Source organism: Perna viridis, chromosome 5 (genome assembly GCF_037379345.1).
Source record: "Perna viridis isolate PV_CMFRI_1.1 ecotype Kerala chromosome 5, ASM3737934v1, whole genome shotgun sequence".
In the NCBI taxonomy this organism is placed as follows: Eukaryota; Metazoa; Mollusca; class Bivalvia; order Mytilida; family Mytilidae; genus Perna; species Perna viridis.
The window spans coordinates 1,218,310-1,242,583 of NC_142449.1; the positions used below are offsets into that span (position 1 = coordinate 1,218,310).

The 24,274-nt window shown below is 33.1% G+C and overlaps 1 protein-coding gene and 1 long non-coding RNA gene across 11 annotated transcripts; one reads left to right on the forward strand and one right to left on the reverse strand.

The window, feature by feature from the left end:
* Window positions 1–708: 708 nt before the first annotated feature.
* LOC148615535 (uncharacterized) lies at window positions 709–6,530 on the reverse strand. Its single transcript, XR_015922005.1, has 3 exons — window positions 3,019–6,530; window positions 1,431–1,511; window positions 709–912 (listed from the first exon to the last, which is right to left on the reverse strand). It is a non-coding gene; the product is annotated as an uncharacterized LOC148615535 (long non-coding RNA).
* LOC148615536 (uncharacterized) lies at window positions 2,850–20,732 on the forward strand. 10 transcript variants are annotated; one of them, XM_088581846.1, is made up of 6 exons: window positions 2,850–2,947; window positions 3,465–3,534; window positions 8,314–8,382; window positions 8,867–8,983; window positions 10,077–10,148; window positions 13,032–20,732. In XM_088581846.1, the coding sequence occupies exon 6, from the start codon at window positions 13,391–13,393 to the stop codon at window positions 18,722–18,724; it is 5,334 nt and encodes a 1,777-aa protein (XP_088437972.1). In that variant the 5' UTR covers window positions 2,850–2,947; window positions 3,465–3,534; window positions 8,314–8,382; window positions 8,867–8,983; window positions 10,077–10,148; window positions 13,032–13,390; the 3' UTR covers window positions 18,725–20,732. The 10 variants fall into 10 exon arrangements, with proteins under 10 accessions (XP_088437972.1, XP_088437973.1, XP_088437976.1 ...); XM_088581847.1 differs by having other exon boundaries at window positions 8,878–8,983; XM_088581849.1 differs by having other exon boundaries at window positions 2,855–2,936.
* Window positions 20,733–24,274: the final 3,542 nt, after the last annotated feature.

Sequence of the window (24,274 nt, forward strand, 5' to 3'; positions counted from 1 at the left end):
TGTCAGAAAGTTATCTGAAAAAGTGCTCAGGCGTTCGCTTAGTATAGCTGAAAAAAGTTTACCCAAGCAGCTTACAATCGTAATGGGTCTAAAAATTTTAGGGTCATTGCTATCTTCCTTATTCTTATATATTGGAATAATATTACCAATTAACCGGGTCTCTGACATAGTACCTGTATCAAAAATCAGGTTAAATAACTTTTCATGAACATCTATAAATTTCACTGAAGTGCTTTTTATATACTCATTAACAACATCATCTTCACCACAAGCTCTGTTATTTTTAAGCTTTTTAATACATTTTAAAATTTCCTTCTTTCTATATATTTATTTAAATCGTACCTAATCTGAATGAATTCATCATTTTGATCATTTGCAAACTAGTGAAATGACAACACTAATGAGAATGGCGCGAACTCTTATATTGGTAGGTTGCACTCTACACGGTGACGTACTACTTAAAAGTACGAGTGGGGAAACGCTCTCGGACCCACGTGGGGTCTGAGAGTAGCAAGAGCGTCAACAGAACTGACCAGCTGCTAGTAGAACATACTCTGACCGGTTCTTCAGTTGGTTTTACTAACCACTAACATCGACCGTGAGAGGCCTACGTTGCTTCAAGTTCGTTAAAAAAAAACAATCATCATCACATATTGACATGTCTGATTTTAATTGGATTGGTAAAATACTAAAATTGCTAATGGACTCTTCATGATTAACAATCTGTTAAATTTTCTCAATAATTTGTTGTTAATAATTTTTTTTAATTTGATTTTGTAATTGGCAGACAGATATTACAAATCATCAGTTACGTGTGGAAGCGCTTAAAATCTTGGGGCTCCGATATTAAGTCGTTTCAGGTTCAATACTTTATTTTGAACAAAACAATCTGTATGAAACAGGAAAAATGCCCTGTAATAAAAATACAAATATTATAGCACAAATTACAATTTTACATTTTACGCTTTATTGTAACAAACATATAAAGCAAATACAATGAAAAAAAATAATACTCTATGCAAAAATCACTTCACATGACGTTCGAACATTAAGTAAAAATTACGAGAAATGAAAAATTCGTTTCATCTCAAAATCACCTGATTATGCATAAATAAGTCAATCAATCAATATGTTCATATTAATCCGATGTGCCAAGAAATATTATTAAAATATATAACGGGTATGTTCCGTAAATTAACATTGATAGTTGGTGCTTTCCGCCTGAGCAACACTATTAGCTTATATTCAGGCAACCGTAAATTAACAAACATATCTGGAAATTATTTTTAAAAAAAGATAACTACAAGTGCATTGTGTATTGTACGGCTCATTTGCGATCAGCAAATTACCAAATATCTATAATTTTCGTGACTTTGAAAATCGTACAAATCATAAAAAAATAACAATAAGATATATACAAAAATATCTACCTCAGATATCGTGAAAGTGGCACAGATAATTAAGTACATCTAGACGTGCATCTATATCTTTCACAAGCATAAGTGTTCATCCTGTATAACAAAAAAAATTATTATAAACCTCTGCTAATACATATTTGAGGAGAATCAATATGTAGTAACAAAAATACACTTTGAAATATAAATTCAAGATATTTAAATCCCGTATTTATTAGTCTATTTACCCTTAAAACAAAATTACAAGATTCTCTTGTGCAAATGTCTCGCCTAGTACATGTATGCGTTCAACCGTTATTGCTTTGTTATTTTAATGAAAAGTTTGGCTAAGAAATTTTCATTTTAATTATTGAAAAATAAACGTTACTATTCAGTTATACCTAAATAATGTTTTATTTTATTTAAACGGTTATAATATTTAGACATTCATTCTCGCGCGCAAACCGACATTCATGAAACTTTCATACCGGATAAAAATATTAATTTAAAGGATTTTTAACAAAATTAGGCAATAAATAGAGCATGCAAATATAACGAACTAAGTCATCATGCTGAATACAGTTACTGATTAGAAAAGTTTCCAAGATATATTATTTTCAAGCAAGACCTCTGTCAAATTCTTATAGGTGTTGTCAAGTCGGAAACTGAATGGTGAGTGCCTCACGAACAATACTATTTACCCGCCAGAATAAAGTGTGTGGTTCAACCAAGCATAGAACGGAAAAGACCGAATCCAACCGAGAAAATACGAAATCTCAAACTGATAGAAAAGAAATACCAGGTTCGAAATGTCTGTCCGTTATGTCGTTTAGGTCTAAGTCAAAACGTTAATTTCCATCTGAAATTAACACACATATAAATTGAAAAAGGTTTTTATTATCTATGAAAATAAATATCAAATACAAACAAAATTCAAATTTAAGATACAAATAAAATATAAAATATCAGTAATTTTACACCCTATCACATACGTCAAATAAAATTAACATACAGAGTCTTAATTCAGATGTGAAATATCAAAACTTATCACACAGAAAATATTCAATATTTCACTGCTATCTGTATATTTGGTTTTCCTTGCATATATTTTTTTCTGGGTTACGCATTGCCTTTCCATTTTGATTTTTGTGTTCATTAGCAGACGATGCACTTTGTAATGGCGAAAAAGAATTAGATTAGAGCTATCGATATTCTTTGATAAAAAAAACCCGTTGTTGTCATAATATTCTGTGGGTTTTATCGACATTTATTGCATTACCACAAACTGTTTCATTGAATCAGTAAAATTCAGTAGACTCAAAACTGAAAAATCTGGCAGCTAAAGCAGCTTTAAAATTATAATCGTTGTAAAGGCGTTTAATATAATGTCAGACAGCTTTAAAACGAAATACAAAGTTTATGGTATTACTGCATGCCGTAGAACTTTAGACTGGAGTTGTCTTTCTTGGTTAGTAATTATTGATCCACATTAATGTCGATTTTGCACGATGAATACATCATGATTGTCGCCTCGTTGATGTTGTAAGTAAGAGGTTTGTACAGAATTTGATATTTTAGTATTTTGAACTGATGTTTTCAAGTTACGAACATTTAATATGCTTACTGTAGACACAAGAATCGACAAGTTATGGTCTCGAAGGAGGCAGTCGACAAGGGTTTCCGTTTTGTCCTCTTTCCTTTGTGTTTCAGGCCATATACAAAATAGTATGATAAGGTGTTGAAGTAGTATGCAAATTGAACAGGAAACAACACATATAAAGTAACAATATAAGTTTTCAGGACAATTGTGCACTTATCATTTTTATCTATAATAATCAGAGAATATATTATCATACATGTAAACAGGGAGTCTAATATAAAATCCCTGTCATAAATAAGCAAATACATGTACTCAGCTTAAAGATCTTTATTTCCAAATTCAATCAGTTTCAAAACATCAAGAGAACTTTTATTTATGGGTTGCTATTTCATGACAAGGAAGGGAGCTTATTCATGAGGACTTTCATGTCATTGATTACCTCCCTTGTATTATTTTTTTAATGATTTTAGTAAGAAAACTACAGATAGAATGACCAAGTGGAAATAAACCACAGATTCTTAGGTTACAAGCATTTCTCAGGTAGTATTTATCGATTTCACAATGCCTTTTTTACCTGTTTTTATTTACATGTATGTAAAATGTATATCTCAATACAGTTTTGAAATGCACCATATAAATGTACACATACTTTGTATTTAAATTATATAATAAGAGGACACACAATGGGCATTAAAAATGTTTGTAGTTAAATGAAAAATGTCCACCAAAAGTATTTGTGTTTTTTTTTTTATTATTATTTAAACAAGGTATTTGTCAGGGGCTTCCCTTAGGCCCCTTCTATTTATCAATCTGAAAGAAAAGGAAAGAATTACTAGTTCCATGGATTTTTTTCTATAATTGAGTTTAAAAAAATTTGGGGTACCCCTCAAATAGATGTTACATGTACATGTAATGTGGCAACAAAAAGTTAAATTCAGTCATTGACAGTTAATATTCAGTCAGTGACAGTTAATCACTTGTAGATATACAATGCAGTGACTGATCCAAATATTCCTTGCTGACTAATGGTTGGGAATCCATTTTTTTCTATATGATATACCAAAGTTTTCAAGCATATAGGGGGCCAGATCAGCCTTTGTAATGTATGACCAATGCTTCTTGACAGCTTGACTGCTATTCCATCACACCATTTGTTTCCAAATGACTGGCTCATTCATCTTTCTAAACATTAAATAATGCTGTTGACAACGTAATGTTGATCGTATATAGTTATGGTGTATGCATGTATTGTACTTACCAAGATAAGAAATTCAAGGTTGTCCTGTCATGAAAAATAACCTGAATTACATGTTGTATGCCTTAATTTCAATCAAATGTTACCTGATTCTGCTTTATGCAAACCTCATTTTTTACTTAGTTAACTTTACTCTTTAGAGTGTCATTACTGAGGTCCACTTTTCTTTAGTTATACCCCCCAGACATTGAAGTTACCCAGGTTATATCATGTTTCCAACTTGTCCATCCATCACTCAGCATTATGTCATTAAATGGATGCATCCTTCATTTCTTATTACATAATTGCATGAAGTGATCTTGGTATTGATTTTCATGGAAATCCATTGATGTTGATTACCCACAGCATCAGTGGTTTCTTAGTAGTGACTAAGCTTCGATTTTAATCCATAGAATCAATTGTTTCTGAGTAGCGACTAAGCCTCGAGTTTTACCCACAGCATCAGTGGTTTCTGAGTAGCGACTAAGCCTCGAGTTTTACCCACAGCATCAGTGGTTTCTCAGTAACTCTAAGCATAGAGTTTTACCTGGTAGTGACTAAGCCTTTAGTTTTACCCACAGCATCAGTGGTTTCTCAGTAACTCTAAGCATAGAGTTTTACCTGGTAGTGACTAAGCCTTTAGTTTTACCCACAGCATCAGTGGTTTCTCAGTAACTCTAAGCATAGAGTTTTACCTGGTAGTGACTGAGCCTTTAGTTTTACCCACAGAATCAGTGGTTTCTTAGTAGCGACTACGCCTCAAGTTTTACCCATAGCATCAGTGGTTTCTTAGTAGTGACTAAGCCTCAAGTTTCCCCCACAGCATCAGTGGTTCCTTAGTAACAACTAAGCCTAAAGTTTTACCCACAGCATCAGTGGTTTCTGAGTAATGACTAAGCCTCAGTTTTAATCCATAACATCAGTGGTTTCTGAGTAACGACTAAGCCTCGAATTTTATCCACAGCATCAGTGGTTTCTCAGTAACTCTAAGCGTAGTTTTACCTAGTAGCGACTAAGCCTTTAGTTTTACCCACAGAATCAGTGGTTTCTTAGTAGCCACTAAGCCTCAAGTTTTACCCACAGCATTAGTGGTTTCTTGGAGTTTTACCTTTATGTAGAAGTTCTAATAATTGTATATTGAGATGACTACCAAGTATAGATCTATCCTTTAATATAATGTAGAACCTTTACTGTTCAGTTTTAAAATCTTCAACATTTGTGTTCTACTGACACATTTTGTTGACAGAGTTACAGGTACATGCATGACCTTTTGACCAAGTATTGATTTCACAAAGGAAAAGGTAAGAAATTGTAAGCAGTGGAAAGAGCGATTAATCTAAATATGATCACAAGTGCTAGTACAAGTAATCAGAATTGTTCCATGAAGAGTTATATAATCTAAGAATTCTTGGCACAAGTTATGTATCTAAGCGTTCTCAGAACAAGTTATATATCTAAGCGTTCTCAGAACAAGTTATATATCTAAGCATTCTCAGCACAAGTTATATAACTAAGTGTTCTCAACACAAGTTATGTATCTAAGCGTTCTCAGAACAAGTTATATATCTAAGCGTTCTCAGCACAAGTTATATAGCTAAGTGTTCTCAACACAAGTTATGTATCTAATTGTTTTCAGCACAAGTTTTATATCTAAGCGTTCTCAGCACAAGTTATAATGTTTTGGTATTTATGATATTCAATTGATTACCCTAATTATAAAACAAATTTTCTCAATAATTTGTTGTTAATATTTTTTTTTAATTTGATTTTGTAATTGGCAGACAGATATTACAAATCATCAGTTACGTCAAAAAAAATTAACATACAGAATCTTAATTCAGATGTGAAAAATCAAAACTTATCACACAGGAATTTTCAATAGTTCACTGCTGTATTTTTGGTATTCCTTGATATATTTTTTTCAGGGTTATGCATGCCTTTCCATTTTGATTTTTGTATCAATCTGGATGAGTTATAGATACATTGTACATGTAATTAATTGTTTTGCTCTGCAGAGTTTTGACAAAAATCAATATACTTGTACTTGCAGTCTTGTCACTGTTACTAGGATTTGGTTTTAACTTCTTTTTTATGCCTCTTTAAAATCACTGCTGTCCATACACGAGTACATCTGTCTAATATCTCAGCGGCTGTCCTTATGGGTATGCTTACTGTACATCTGCTCATCAACTTACTGTTCTGGTACATTTTGTCACTTTTTTGGGGGTTTTGTAATTTATCCTCACATAAAGCTTGGCAATTATTCATAGGAATAGTTTGAAATTATTGTGTGTTGGCTGTGTCATTCTGTCTATCTGTCAAAATTAGTTTCTTCTTGAAACTTAATTTCCCTTAATAGTTATATAATTACATTTAATGTGCGTATTATTAAAATATGCTAATCTCATTGGATAATTATATAATTACATTTAATGTGCATATTATTAAAATATGCTAATCTCATTGGATAATTATATAATTACATTTAATGTGCATATTACTAAAATATGCTAATCTCACCAGATAATTGGCTTTAAATATGATGTTTCATGAAACACATCTTTGAGTTATTTATATAGGCCACGCCCACAATTAAGTGGACAACTTTTATTGATGACTATGTTTTGCCTATTTTCTATGTACTGTTATACCTGAAGTGAAATAAAAATAAAGTAAACAAACATGTATGAAATGTAATTAAAAGAATTGAATGCTTCATTTCTTATGTTTGATTGTAAACCTTTTGACCGGTCACACATTGTGTGATTGGCATGTAAACCTTTTGACCAGTCACACATTGTTTGATTGGCATGTAAACCTTTTGACCGGTCACACATTGTGTGATTGGCATGTAAACCTTTTGACTGGTCACACATTTTGGGCATGAAGCACTAGCAGGCCTCATTGAAAATGTGTTGGTCGATGCTTTTACAAGCGGATGAGACATCAAAAAAGAAACATTCAGTTCTTAAATAAATCAAACTTACTCTGATGAAAGATAGAGTAGCATAATATTCAACTATTAATTAAGAGGTCATTGTGTTAAAGGTTAAAAATTATTTTTAAGACTCATTTCCCTTATTAACAGGTATGTTTGTTTGTTTGTTTGTTGGGGTTTAACGTCCGAGCAGCAATATTTCAGCTATATTCAGATGATGAACAAGAAATTGATGATAAAATGAACATGAAATGATGATGAAATGAAAAAGGGATAGGACACAAGGACAATGGGGTCGACAAACTTTGATTGCCACTGGAAATAGGGAGAGGTGGGTAGGGTCAGGCAATTTAGCCTCCTGTGGAGGAGCCCTATGGTTCCTACTCCAGGAGAATACCACAGTAGGGTTCTATAACGTGCGAGGAACGTGGCATCTTTCCCAACACGGTGCATCACTATGGTTTGTGGTCAGGTTTTCCGTATTATAGCCTGACAACCCCAGCATGTAACATGCCAGGGGTACCCCATTCCACCACCTGGGGCACACATTCCAGTTGCTCTGTGGGCAGAACGCCCTACCCCCTGGCTAGGGTTCTGAGCACTATTTAGTCACCTTTTACGACAAGCTTAACAGGTATGACATTTATTGATATTGATGTCATGGTGACTAAAATTAATTTTTTATGAAGTTGTCAGGTTGACATCTGTAAATTGTAGTTGTTTTTATTTCATTACAATTTAAGAGACTGTTCATTTAGAAACCAGGCAGTGGTAAATTTTATCCCATATAATTTTTTGTTTATCATATATATATTTATGTCTAATAGTGCAAAGAATTTTTTAAATTGACGATGGCTGAAAAAATCATTTTACAGTTCCTTTAGAATGCATCCAAATTTTGTACAAAATAAAAGAGTTATCTCTCTTTTTCAATGAATTTCAACACTTTCTTTGTTATTTATTTCTCTTTAAATGTTGCAGACATTCTTCTTTAGGAATGCATTTGCAATATGAAATAGAAAATATTTTGAAAACAAAATTTGTCATGTGCCACCGACAGCCTGGTTTTGGTGGACACCCTCTTATATATTTTCTAATCTGTAGTCTGACATTGGTGACAGTTAAAATATATAATTTCATTTTCTAGGAATTGTGATGGTAATAACACCACTATGAAGATGTGAGGCAAAGATAAAATTGTACATTATAGTAAAAAGTATGGCTAAACTAATTTACATCATTATGCAATTATTGGAAATACATGCTGTTCTTTGCAAAAATGTGAAAGTCAAATCCTGTAGAGAGGAATTCTGCAGTCATGATACTGTTGGGACTTTTTTCATTGTAAACTTAAATAATCAGCAATTTACAAACTTCATTTAGAGGGGTGGGCACAAACTCTGGGCAAAAAAAATAAGTTGATTTTATTTTAATTGGTATGTTTGTCAAAGAACACAAGTCTCTGTAATATTCAGGCAGTGTGTGAGCTACACTTTGATAAAAGACCAGATAAGGCATATTTTTATGAATAAAGAGGACTTCTTTTAAGATACTGTCAATTTTTCGGGTTCATTAATGTTTTAATGTGGCTGAATTGTGCTTGGTTTTTACAAAGACACATGTGTTCTCATTATTAATGTCTATTCATTTTTTTCAAACATGTACATTTAGTATATTTACATACACTGTACACTTTATAGTTCTTCTTAAGCTCCATGCAGCAGCAGACGTTCGTTCCCTCTCTTACTAATTAGTGGCAGATCCAGAGTTTTAGATAAGGGGGGCCCCCAAAAAGGATCACCGGTGATGATCATGAAGTGAGTGTTTTTCATGATTTACACAAAAAATGTAACACACAAGTTTCCATCAATTTTTTTCTAAGGGGGGGGCCTTGCCCCCCCCCCACCCTCCCCTCACCCCCTGGATCCACCACTGCTAACCACTGCAGACAGGCCTTTCAAAATTCTAGGACAAATTTCAAACAAAACGTTTGACAATCAGATAACGTCACGTAAAATCATTCACATTTTCCCGACATTGCAAGATTTTTGTATTTTCTGAGAGGACTAGCTGCAGCATCTAAAGTGAATTTTGAATGCAGACGCTGTTTCCAAGCTTGAGTTATTCTTTGACATATAAAGTGCCTATTTTATAGTAGATTAAATTTGGCAAGTTTTCTTGTACCTCTCATTATACCATACATGTACATGCAACATCAAAGGATTTACCTAGAAATATAACAAATGTTAGTGTCTTTTGAGTTATTGCCCTCTCACTGTCAAAACATACACAGTAATTTTTCCTAAATGTTTATTTTATAGATCTTATATTGTTTCAGAAGGAATTTTGTTTGCCATTTTGGAACATTGGTACATTGGATTCCATTTAATCACATACCTGTTGATTACATATTCTTTGTTCATAGCATAGGAACTAGAAGAAAATATTTCACATCAATTTCATGTAAGGAATCCTCTTATTTGCATAACATAGGACCAATAATTAAAATATATGTCTTTATTGCATAAATATTTTTTCTAATTTTTACTAAAAAATGTATGGTTATTGGTAAAACAATTGTACATCAATATTAATTTCTCTCAGTTTTCTTCAGAAATTTGTATCCACAACATTTTCTCTTTTCTATTACTAATCTTAAATAAATTCTTGATAAAAGAATATACCCAGTGAAACATTGAAAATATTGGGTGTTATACCTTAAAATGAAATTTCAGTTAATTGCATAATTTTTTCTGTCAAATAAACTATGAGATTAATGGGAATCCACTGTATACCAAAATGTCATACATGTCTCCCCCTATTGAATGTTTCACAGTATATGAACACTATATTTGTACATACATATGTAGAATTGCATCATGTATAATAACTGTTTCCATGCTTTTGTAGGAAAAGGAATGTTAAGATGTATGCAACATAATGGAAGAGACATATTAAGAAGCTTTAATTTATTGTTTGTTGGTAAGTTTAGACTTATTTCTTTTATTGGTAAGTTTAGAACATGTTTTGTTGTTGGTAAGTTAAAAATACTTTATCAGGTATTAATTATTCCTTTATGATTTGAAGAATTTTGACTTTTTGAACCATCTGTCTGTCTGCTTGCCTGTCAGTCTTTCTGTTAAAATGTTGGTGCTCTCTTAACCAATGAAAGAATAAAACTTATTCAGTACAATGAGTAAAAGAGTTATATACAGTTAGCTTTTTTTTTTTTCGAAAATCTTACCGGATATTTTTGAGTGTTTTAAACATTGACCTTGTCTTCATAGAACTTACTTGTCCATATTCCCTATCCTGATTGTCTGATTTTGATTTCTCGCACTTCCTATTAAAGTACAATTAGTATATCAAAGGCATATACAGATTTTTCTCCAAAAACAATTTCCATTGCTTAACATGGAGTGAGTCTATACAAAAACTAGTTTCCTGTGTTTATTTCTCCTGATATCTCCTGTGTTTATCTCTTGTTATATCTCCTGTGTTATCTCTCAATATATCTCTTATGTTTATCCCTCGATATATATCCTGTGTTTATCTCTCGATATATATCCTGTGTTTATCTCTTGTTATATCTCCTGTGTTTAACTCACATTATAACTCCTATGTTTATCTGTCTATATACATGTATCTCCTGTGTTTATCTCATGTTATATCTTCTGTATTTAACTTACATTATAAATCCTATGTTTATCTGTCAATATGCATGTATCTCCTGTGTTTATCTCTTGTTACATCTCCTGTGGTTATCTCTTGTTATATCTTTTGTGTTTAACTCTCATTTTATCTCATGTGTTTATCTCTCATATCTTCCGTGTTTATCTCATTATATCTCCTGTATGTATCTCTTGTTATATATCCTGTATTTATCTCTTGTTATATCTACTGTGTTTATCTCTTGTTATATCTCCTGTGTTTATCTCTCATTTTATCTCCTGTGTTGATCTCTTGTTATATCTCCTGTGTTTATCTCTTGTTATATCTTCTGTGTTTAACTTACATTATAAATCCTATGTTTATCTGTCAATATGCATGTATCTCCTGTGTTTATCTCTTGTTGTATCTCCTGTGTTTATCTCTCATTTTATATCCAGTGTTTATCTCTCATATCTTCTGTGTTTATCTCGTCATATCGCCTGTGTTTATCTCTTGTTATATATCCTGTATTTATCTCTTGTTATATCTACTGTGTTTATCTCTTGTTGTATCTCCTGTGTTTATCTCTGGATAAACATATATCTCCTGGGTTTATCTCTGGATAAACATATATCTCCAGTGTTTATCTCTTGTTATATCTCCTGTGTTTATCTCTCGTTATATCTCCTGTATTTATCTCTCGATATATATCCTGTGTTTATCTCTTGTTATATGTCCTGTATTTATTTTTTGTTATATCTACCATGTTTATCTCTTGTTATTTCTACCATGTTTATCTCTAATTATATCTCCTGTGTTTATCTCTCATTATATCTCCTGTATTTATATCTTGTTATATATCCTGTGTTTATCTCTTGATATATCTCCTGTGTTTATCTCTCATTATATCTCCTGTGTTTATCTCTCATTTTAGCTTCTGTGTATCTCGTTATATCTCCTGTGTTTATCAATCCTTATATTTACTGTGTAAAACTGTTTTAAAAAGTCAAATTTGTACAGGTTTGTAAAAACAGAACTCCTATCTTAGGCCATTTTGACTATTCATAATTGATTGAATCAGCAGCAATAAATGTAAGCATATTCTTAAACTTTGAATAAATTGCATATTTGTTGTTTTGATTATAAAGGAGAAGGGGCATTAAGGGCTTCTTTTTACCTAAAATATAACTGATAATTTAACAACTGTTAAAAATATCAATTGTGAATCCATAACAAATGAGAAGATAGATGAATTTATGAAAAAGGACAAAAGAATTGCTTGAAGTTTACCAAAATTTAGATATTATGTCCATTTTGTTCTTTTTGGTACATTTGACATTTTCTTGTCATATTTCTAGCAAAGACATTGTGTCAGCACCCAAGGCACAACCTCATATTGAAAGAATTAAATTCATTATTACATAGTTTACCATATGTGAAAATATAAAAATGTTTCTTGCTGCTGAATTAGTTTTCCGTAAAAAAATGAAATAAGGTCATAAATCTTTCATTTTCCTTATATTTTTATGTTTTACTTTGTTTTCAACTACTTTTGTAGCATTGCAACAAAATTGATACATGTATTTTGGGATATATTAATGGCATGATGCCCCTACACCTTTTACAGTTCTTTTGACCATTTTTACTGTGTTCAGCGTTTCATCACAATCCAAGTTAGAGCTACAACTAGTTTGTATTGCAAAATGTTTTATTTCGTTGCTTTTTACTTGAAAGAAGCTGTGGAATTTAATAAATGTATAGAGATTGTAAATGTTTATGGATCAAAAGTAATGATTATAACAGGAATAATTAGAAATGATTTGATTTATTATTCTGAAAGATATTCATTAAGGGACAGATAACAAAGTGTGTGTCTACGATGTATGAAAGTCATTGTTTTGGTCATAATAAAAATACAAAATACCCATTTAACATTTTACTCAGGATTATGGATTATACCCAAATATTTGTATCATATTTATTGTAGAGTGGCTAATTAAGAATTTTAGACTGTACATGTATATTTGGTGAGACTTGAATTAAGTATTTTACTTGTCTTATCATGAATTATTCAGTAAATGTGTCATTAAACTACAATAAGTTGATCAATCAATCAATCAGCAAGTACTTGTTTTTCAAATATTGATGTATGCTGCAAATAGAAGATGATTGAGTGATAACTGAGTATTTTAATGGGCTATTTCTTTCTTTCAGATCACATGAAATCCATTGTTTTTGACAGTTTTAACATTAAAGTTGACACCAAACAAAGACATGTACAGAAATCCAGTGAAGTAACTTATATGAACATAGTATTATTATCATTGAAATCCATTTACATTGTTGAAACTTAGTGTAAACAATTTATAGAAATCCACATTTAGTTACTGTAGTATTGAGAATTTTTATATTGTATTGTTATGTAATTGAAATCCAGTGTGACTTTTGTTTATAGTTTTGATGCAATTCAACCTACAACTCTTTTTTAATGTATTGTTGATAATTTTTATCTCATTATATTGTTTTTTGAGTATAGTGGAGCATAAAAGGGTAGCTCTAAATTATTTAGAAAAATGGAAAGTATCTCAAAAGATGATAACAACTATGGAAATTGCAATGAACAAACTGTAAATTGTAATAGTATCACAATTACTGCTGATGTTCATAACAGTGATGAACAGCAGGAACTTCCTACTGGGGAAACGACTGATGTAAATAACACAGCAGAAGTAAATAATAAAGACACTATTCAATCTATGGTGCCAAAAAATGATATAACATGTACCGTTGACATGGAGAAACAGAATGGAGAGGCCATACCAGTTATAATAATTACTGGTCAGGAAGGCACAGTACCTGATGCTGAGTATGTTGTTGATCAGGATGGGGTTCTTTATACTGAAGTTAACTTGACTAAACTTCAGGAATCAGTGAGTAATGGTTCCAAAGCCAAAACAGGTGATGTTTTAAAACAGAACCAGTCAAAAGGTGACATTTTGAAGGAAAATGAAAATAGTGACAAGTTGGTGACTTATAAGATATTTTGTCCAGAAGATAGTCCAACTAATGGAAGTGTTGGTCAGTGTGAAATAAGCGGTCTTAATGAGCCAATTTATACAGCACAGGCCTTGTCTCCTACTTCTCCTCAGTCAAATGAATATAACACACATTACCAGTACGATGAAGTACCTAGTTGCAGTAAAGCTGCTGATGGGGATGTAGTTATCAACACTGAGGCATTAGAGTGGACCTTAGTAGAGGAATGCCTCTCAAAAACAGCCATTGTAAAGTTAACTCCAATTAACATTGATGAGCATTTAAAAAACTACAAAGACCAAAATAAGAATACGAAGTTATGCAAAAAATCAAAAAGTGTAAAGGAGACTAGGAATAAAAATAAGAAACAAAATATAATCATGGGACCAGAACAATGTGAATATACTATTGTCCGTGGGAAGAAGAAAAAGAAAAATGTAAGTGTCAGACTTCTTCAGGAAATTGATAAGAAAAGGGCAGAAAGGTTTGGAAAATTTCCAAAGTCATATGCAGAATGGAAGAAAATTGAAAAGTTTGAGAAGACTGGCATCGATTACAAAAAGGGACAGGGGAGAAGAGGAATAATAGGAGAATTTCCTTGTAACCAATGTGACTATATTGCTACTCAAAAGTCTCATTTACAAGCTCATAGGGCTGTCCATGTTAAAAAGTGGATCAAATGCAAATATTGTAAGTTTGAGACAAGGTCAGATAGCAAAATGATGGAACATGAGGCAAGACATACTGGAGACAAACCTTTCAAATGTGATTTTAATGGGTGTGATTATGCTGGTGTGTGTAAAGGTGATCTAATGAAGCACCAAAGAAAACACCAAACAGACAAGCCATTTAAATGTGACTTCTGTGACTTTACCACTAAATGGCCTCGAAATATACGACACCATCTTCTGACACACACAGAGGAACGTCCATATAAATGTAAAGAATGTGGTTATGCTTTTAAGAGACAGTCGGATCTTAACTATCACATGTATCGCCATAGTGATGATAAACCAATCAAATGTGACCAATGCGACTTTCGCTGCAAAACGAACTTTGAAATTAAGTGTCACAAGTTGAAGCATAGCGATGTCCGTAAGTTTCAATGCTCTTACCCAGGATGTACACAAAGGACAAAAACCAAATCAGACCTTACAAAACACATGAAAATTCACTGTAAGACCCTTGACTTTGTGTGTGATCTTTGTGGTAAAGGATTTAAGACTAAAGATAGACTTAAAAAACATCAGCTTCGTCATTCGGAGGATCGTCCTTGGAAATGTGATCTTTGTGATCGCCGATTTAAAGTTAAACCAGCTTTACGTAAACATATAAATCTTCATGCTGGATATAAACCACATTCTTGTGAAATTTGTGGAATGCGATTTGATGGGTTGGGGAATAAAAGAAAACATATGGTAGTTCATTCTACAAAAGACCGTCCATTAAAGTGCCCAATTTGCGCGTATTTTGGCAAAACTCAGGATCACATCCTTGCGCACATCGGAACTATGCATGGAGATAAATACGCCTATTTCTGCGAGATTTGTAAAAAGCCATTCAAACGATACCACCTTCTTCAAGTTCATTATCCCAGGTGCCACACTGAGGAAGAGCTGGCAATGCTTGAAAACACACTACAGTTGAATATACAAGCAATTAAATCTGAGGCAATTGACGAAATCACAAGGTCTGAACTCGAAAAGCGGAATGCAGAACTGAATTGGGATTGTATAATCGTTAAGGACGAAAGAGTCGATGAAAATGAATGTTCTACCAACTTATTAAATGGAGGAACGGTTGATGAGTCTGTTAGACAATCAGAATTCACTGACAGTAGTCATAATGGCGTAAAAACGAGCCACTCTGAAGTAAACAATGCCAGTCCAAACATAGACGTAAAACCTGACGTTAAATCAGAAGTCAATATTTTAGAGCCCCCAAAACCTGCAACACTGGCCATATACGATGATTTTAGGTTACCATTAGCAACTGTTGGTTTCCAATTTAACTTTGTGAAAAAAGGAAAGAAAACAAAAGCATGGTGGATGGATACAAGTTTGATGGATGAAACTGCTAGAATGAGGCATCAGAGGTATTTAAAACGGAAGCAAGACGAAGTTTTGTTTGGCTACTATAATTCAAAACGAAGGCGTCGAACACAAGGCAGTTCGGGAGCTTTAAAGGAAAAGAAGAGACAGTTATTTGCTGCTGGGAAATATTGGTCAAATAAAGGCGTAATAAACAAAGTAATTCCATATAAAACTAATAGTTCTAAGCGAATGCCCAATATAGCTATGAAACCCAGCAGTGGTAGTGAAAGTAGTAAATTAGAGGCAGAAAAATTGCTGGATCGAAGTATTAAAAAATCTAGACCATTGAAAAAGAAAACGCTTAAACGAACAGTTTACTGCAATGATTATAAGAAACCCAAAATACCTGTTCCTTCTAGCAAGTTAAAATTAAATTTAAAGATGGAGGGTGAAACAAATAAGGTAAATAAAGACAGTGATGTTCCCTCAAAGATAAAAGCTCATTCACCCTGTAAACACCCGAAGAAGGAAATCAGAACTGCTAGAAAGAGAAAAACAGAAGATAATAGATCAAAACATAAAATTTCAAGACGTTCGAATAAAAAATCTAGTGCCAATAATACTAAAGCGACTAAAGTGAATAACGAAAATAAGGAAGATCAAAATGTAGTATATGACGATATGCAGACAAAGAAGAAACTTGGGAGAAAACAAGACTCGACGGCTTCATCAAATAATGCAAAGAAAGTATACAGCAAAATAGGACGAAAACCTCCAAAAGGGGGTAGTAAGGTTAATGAATCGGCAAAACAAAATAGCGATGTCAAAAGCAAATTAGGACCGAAACCAAAACATGAATCACAACCGGAACGTAAAATGAAGACGTCAAAAGAAAAAACTACAAAAAATAAAACAAAAACGATGAAAGTTAAAATTACAAAAAAGCAAAAGAAATCGGGTACGAAGCCACCGAAGATGGACGTGATTTTGTCTGTGGATCATATAAAGCAAGAACCTTCTGATGATTACGAGCAAATGACTGCCGATATTGATAATATTATTCAAGAACTGAAAAACACAGAGAATCAAAAGCAATTGTCAGAGAACTCTACGAAGTCAATCAGTGGCCAACTGTCGTCTCGTAAAACGCTGTCTTGTACTTCTGTTATATCTGATAAAACTAATACTAAGAAAAGGAAAGCAGCTGAGCTACCAGACTACCTTCAACCCAAAATTCAGAAAACAAACAAAAGAAGGGGACAACCTTATAATTTTGGTGATACCTTAACAACAGAAGTTACAAGGGAATCAAAAAGGCAGAAGTCGTCTTCTGATGAAGAGTACTTGCACCCAAAGTACTTTCGTAACGTACCTCTCGAAAAACTTGCTGTTGATACCACTTCCGGTATGCTCGTTCTATATGAATCTTCTAACCAACATTTAATTCCTTTACATACACTTACGTCTAGACTTAAAGGAACAAGTCTTAGCAAAGATTCAGACACGGTAATGGCCAAAAAACACCTCATGCCCGTTGATAAATTTGGCGTTGGTACAGCCATTTCGAGGGAAGACCTTCAAAATAAATTACGTCAAGCAAACAAGAATAAGGATTTAATGGAGCGCCCTGAATTGTTTCAAGCTTTGGGTCAAACTATTGGATCAGAATCCCATTTAAAGCAGAAGGGAGACGATAAAAACCGTCATTCGGTTTTCGATATATCTGAGGAAGATGAACGTCTTGGTCATGCATCCAAAAAGCTGCATTGTTCTTCAGGTTCAATGAACCCTAGAACTTTCAATAAAATACCATTGGATAAAATAGCTGTGGACACCAACACTGGGGAAATTGTTGCATGGGATCCTTCTATGAGTCATCTTATTTCACTTCAAACTCTTTCTTCACAAGCGTTGCAAGGAACAAGTATTGGAAGTCAATCGGACAAAATTGTGCCAACTAAGAAACAGTTAACTCCAGTCCAAAATGTGAGCTCTGGTACTTTACAAAAGGTAAAGAAAATGACCACAGAAAGGCATGAACCACTTGCAGCAGTTCCTTTACAATCTCCAGTTGGAGATTGTATCTCAGGTAATAAACCAGGCAAAAGAGATTTGTTAAAAAATAAAAGAAAAAGAAATACAAAGAGTTCGAAGAACGAATCGGGAAAGAAGACGAAACAGAAAAGCAGCGTATTGGTCGAAAGTGGGGTAGATACGGTTGTCGAGTATGGAGAAGAAAATGAGCACTGGTCGAGCATGCCAGCTGAGATTGAAATAGACAATGCAATTGAAAACGAACTCGATATGCAGGAGATAAACGATGATGGAACACCTGACACCGGGGCATACCCTGTCACACTCCACTGTAATTTACCTGATAGTCAAACTACCAGCGTGAAGGAAGAAATAATTGGCGGTTTGGCGTCAGTCCAGAAACAGGAATTCTCATGTCATAAGGATACTCTTCACCAAGCAAACTATAGTGTACCATTCTGCGATGATATCGCCGTAATGAGAGCATCTATAAACGAATCAATCGAATCATTATCCAATGGTCCTGAAACAAATGTCCCAGATGCCTCATTTAATGCCGGGTCTGTACGTCTTAGACAGCAATCTTCGATCGCACATTTAGGTTTGGCTATTCAATGTACGCATAGCATTTCCAATGTTACAGAGTCGGCTGTATCTAATAATATGGTCCCAGAGAGCATTATGACTGTCGAATCAAGACAAAGTAATAACGTTGTCGTGAACATCGCCCAGTCAACAGAGAGTTTACAGACATCACAAGATGTAGAAGTTTCCCCAGTTAAAATTGAACCATCTCTTACTTGATAGCGTCTAATGTCTCCACAATTGCTATTAGTGTTGTTTTCTAAATACAAAGTTATCATATTTTGTGTGTAGAGTATTCCAAATCCATGTTTGACTAGAGGAAATGAAAATGCGTTGTCGATGTGGTTTTTTTTTCCAATGTATAAATTTGGATTTTTATTTAATTTAGGTTAGAATCAAAGTGTTTGAACTTACTCAAAGTTACTTATATTAATTGTAAAATATTTATGTAGAAAAAAACTAATTAGGTTACCTCCATTACACTGCCAAGCGAGATTAATGGTCGTTAGATGTCAGGTACTCACTGTATTACAGTACAGTGAACGTGATAGATGAATGTCCAGGTTTCGTTGTTTTTAAATTGCAGCAAATATCCAACTTTTAAAACAAATTAGGGATACTTGTCAGTGATTATAATGTCCAAAAGGACATGGGGAGTGCGATTTTTATTATTATAAACCTTTATCAGAAAATGCAAATCCCACTGCAACATTTCGCCCGATATATCATAACATGTTAAAAGACACATTCTGGTACGATTTTAATTAGGGCCTCGCCTTAGGCGGGTCGGCTTATAGTGATCAGTCTGTCCGTCCGTCCGTCCGTCCCTAACAAATTCATGTCCGCTCTATATCCAGAGAACCGTTATGATTTCAAAGTTTATACTTGACACGTATATTAACCAACACCAGAGGGTGTGTCATAATGTAGGTACAACTTCCTAGGTCAAAGGTCAAGGTCAACAACTTCTGTTTCAGTTGACATAACGAGATTATGTATTAACTTCAAATAATGCTACATGTCAGCTCATTTACCTTATGTTATTGACAGCGGGGCCAACAGAGACGGCTCCCATCTCAATGATATCTAGTTTTCCTTTTTTAAGTAATTAAATGTATTTCATTGGCCAATGCAGCCATTAACATAAAATGTTTTCAATATTTCAGCATTGCTATAATGTCTGTACTAACATGTTAAATTATATAGGGCGAAAATGTTGTATAAACTTATTCGATCATTTCTCTCGCTTGAAAGTGTGTGGCGGGGTGAAGATGACAAGAAAGTGCCAAAGAATGCCTTGATTTAATGATTTAACACGAGCTTAACCACAGATGTTTTTGATAGAATTCTTATTTCACGCTTCTTTTTAAATATGGTTTTGTTGGTACATAGGTTCTTTGTTTCGATAATTTTTAAATTTTTGTATTTAAAATAATATTTTCAGTTTGCTTTGAAATATAATGATGCATAATTTGTGGCCAGAGACTGATTCAGTGTAAATTACTACTGTTATTACCACTCGATGAGGTGTGACATAAGTTACTATGATCTTTGAATCATGTGTTACAATAGTATGGTTGTATAGGTACTCTTTAATAAATGTCCCAGAAGTTATAACCAAAATCTCAAGTTTTGTATTGATTTGTTCTAAATAATAGACAACAAAAAAAATCATTAAAGTTTGTGGTTAGTATTATAATGTATTTTAACTACATTTTTGTATTTCAAAGTTGCAATTTTTAATCTTTTAATCAAAATTCTTTGTTAAAGAGTAATAAAAGCAACTAATTTTAAAATTTTGTACATGTTCACTTTAGAGTTTTTCTCCGTATTAATTGTCAATAGAAATCCATTTATTGTTATAACATATTTTTATTTGTTTTAATGATTGTTGTTTTGCTTAGAGGATTTATGTTTATGACTATTTTGTGTTACATATGGTTTATTTGTTGTTTTTTTTCTTTTTGTTTGTTTTTTGTTTTGCTTTTTGTTAATTTCTCATATATTTTCAATCTTAAGATTATATTTGCATTTTCAAGAATTAAGCCGACAACATTCTTAATCAAGCATATATAACTCAGAAGATATTTTGGTCAGTCCAAATTTTGTATTGTAATAAGCAGTCAAGAACCATGATTAAATGTGTAATAGTGTATAACTATCAGAATTGTGACTAAGTTTATACAATATTCCTTCTCATGTAGAAAATTAAAGGTGTTGTCCAAAACGGAATCTAGTTACTATCTATCCAAACCTCACCATATATATTATGTTTCGTTAATGAAGTGTACATTCACCCTCATTCTTAAGAGAGACTACACAAAAATTATCTTGCTCGTTTGTTTGTGCCCCTTGTCCATGCTCCCACTTTTTGGTGGAGTCCGAGTTGCTAATTTACTTTTGTTACTTTGTAAGTATTATTTTGGTTATTTTATGTTCTTTGTTATGCGTGTCTGTTTTCCATGTCTGGTTTTGGTCCCTTGGTTACATTCTTTTGATTTCCGCTAGAATCTTGGTTCCCTTGATTACCCTTTGTTGAAAAGAATAAAGTAATCGCCTTTTTCAGTTTCTTATAGACATTTGATAAATAGATTTACATGATGAGTTTTCCGGACACCTGAGTGTCCTTTTTCGTGAAATTTTAAAGTTTCATCACGTTTTCTAATAATCCACAAAAAAACAGTCAATTTAAATTCATGTTGATTTAACTCGACGTGAAATTCACACCAGTAAAACATGAAACTGATTTTCACGTGTAATATTAATATCTTGTTAAATAATTGTGAAAGTAAAAGCAAAGAAATCATGATTAAAACAAGGAACATATATTCATGATCCAGGGTAAAAGACCCTACCAACAGACAAAACAGTTCAACTACACCGTAACTGCGCAGTAAAAACTGAAACTTGAAATTTTGTCATTTTTTAAATATGCTTCCTATAAAATGATCTGGGGTGCAGATTTATGGGTCATTGCAAATATTTTAAAACATAACAATAAAAGATGACGGAAAGTTATATTTATCGTGTACTTGAATCTAATTTGAACAAATTTGTAAGTTGTGCATAATAAAGAAAATGCTACATATGTATTATGACTAACACGTGTCTACTTAGTACAACAAAAATAGCAGGTTGTCTTGGATAATACACAATTTATTCTACCATTGGCGACTGGAGAAGACATCAAACAGATTATTTACTCTTTTAATCAACATATCATCAATTATTGAAGTCAGACACCATGTTGGATACATGTTGGTATTTTGATATCTGAACATTGTTTTTCATATTCCCTTGTTTTACAGCCACATTGTCTGTAAGAACTTCTTCTCATAAAACGAGGCTGCTCAATCCTTTTACTTAATGTCGTTTTAATGTCACGTTTCCATAGTCCATAAAATGGTGAAAGTTGACTTCCGTTTATTTCACTCTTCCGCTCCTCGTGAGGAACGCATGTGCATTCGGTTTCTGTGAGCCTGTAGCCCTCCAGTGATGAATACGACGATGCGCGCCTCAAAAATATGTCTTTTTGTCTTTCTTCAACACAGTCTGTTGATTTCGACCTGTGAATTTTCTGGCAGTTAAATTCAGCTACGGAAAGAAAATCAGGTTCCGATTTTGTCGATGATATTGAGTCTTCTCTCTGCCTTGCATTGCAGGTGTCGGAGGAAAAATCTTCTACCAATACTGTTGGTGTAGTTGGTTTGTTGGTATAAGAATCTTTGGCATCAGTATCGTCGTTGCATTTGCCAAACTGAGTTGCTTTTGTCTTGTTCATGATGTTGGCTAATTTTCCCATGCCTCTGATAAATCTATTACAGTTTCTTAAAGCCGTGTCATTTTTAGGATGACTTATCACTGTGAAATACAGGTTTAAATACTCAATCAAATGCAAAAAGTAACACATGTTTGACGTCAGAAAAATATCTTTTTCGTATTGTCTTTTATATTTGATATCATTACTTAATTATGATCCAAATATAATCACTAAAATATCATCACGTTTTAAAACATCTATATTTCACCATTAGACTGGAGATTAACCGAGTAAGATATGGTTGTGTTTCATGTACTAAGATGAACCCAAAGAGTCGTTCGATGTCTTCTGAACTGACTTGACCCGCTAAAATTTGGCATTGTAACAGTATAAGTCTTAAAGTTTGTAATTAGAACAATAAGTTCGCCGACAAGATTTTTACTGATAGTTACTATAGACCTTTAGAAGGATAGTAATGATGTTTCTTTATATAAAACAGGGGCGTAGCTATGCCTGTTTTATTTGTACGCAAAATTACGGCGAGGGGTCTTGAGGGGGTGGGGGTCGCTCAAGGCCCCAAGTGAGTCATTGCTTAATACCTTTATTTCATCTTTAAAATGTGTGTTTTTATTTTTGTTACTTTTTCCAAAAGTACGCAACTGCGTATTTGCGTATAGGCAGCTACGCCCCTTTAAAATAAGTTGTATCTATTTGCCACACCGAAGTCGAAAGTTCAAAATTCATAACATGATCTGCACTGAAGAGTTTTTGAATGTCATTGTACGTTGTCGATCAAATGTTAAGACCTGTTGCTAATTCGGTGAAATAGATGAGATAACCACTCAAGTACCAATCCATATTTAATACAAAAACTGCCTATATGTTGCAAAAACACCTAACAAACGATGCTTTAACAATACATTATACCACAGCTTTGTGTTATGTCTTATCTGCATACAGATATGTATATTGGATAAAACCACACATTCATTTTCCTCATCAAACAAATCAAGAACGAGCAAGAACTGTTGCCACAATATAGATTTATTTGTAAGTGCAACCAAAGACCGTTGATATGGTATGTAACTGTTTCTGAATAAGAAATAAATAGTGAATTTTACGGTTTTTGACTTGAATCGTAACAAAGATTACATATTAACGTTTTAAAGCAGGTGGTATACTGGGGATTGACGATGTCCGCCATTTTTAACATTTGTCTAACTTTCATAACACTGACTCATCCTAAACTGCTCAATGTTTTTCTTTTTTTTTTAACTCAACAAGCAAAAACGTCCAATGATTTTACAACCACTATTTGAATTCCCGTCTGTATTAGTTCGTAGCTTCTTTAGTGTAGTACTAACTAGGTAAACCCACTGTAATCATTGTCGACATGCTCTTACTACTTCTAAACTGAATGGATTTAGAGTTTCCATTAGCGTAATATGAACCTCAATACTGACTCGGTTAAGGGATACACTGTAGCTATTTTGTATAATCAATATTTCCTAAACGACTTGATAAATTTCAATTATAAGCTATCAGGGAACTCTAAAGTCATGACAGTTTGACTGAAAGAGCAAAAAGACAAGTCGCATACAGAACAATTACAAGAAACAAAAACAATGACGCATAGCAGCAAGCAGTATGAAACTCACTAAAAAGAGTAAATTCATTTGCTACTTAAGGATGTGCATATTGCTTCTCGCAAGACACTGCGCGTCATGAAAGTCATGTTTGACATAAGAAAAATAAAAACATAGTCCTGTCCATGTAACAAAACGTATAAGTATAACCGTTCGATTTGTCTCTATTTGGAGGAAACGTCACTTTGGTAGAGCCATACTCAAAACATAGAGTTTTACATATTTTAATAAAATCCGAAAAATTCATCAGACTATAACATAACTAAACATAAAACACAAATAAAGTATTGCATGTAAAAGCAATAGGGATATATAAGTTTGTGATAATAGATCTTTTATTTTACGATATTAGAAATAGATTTT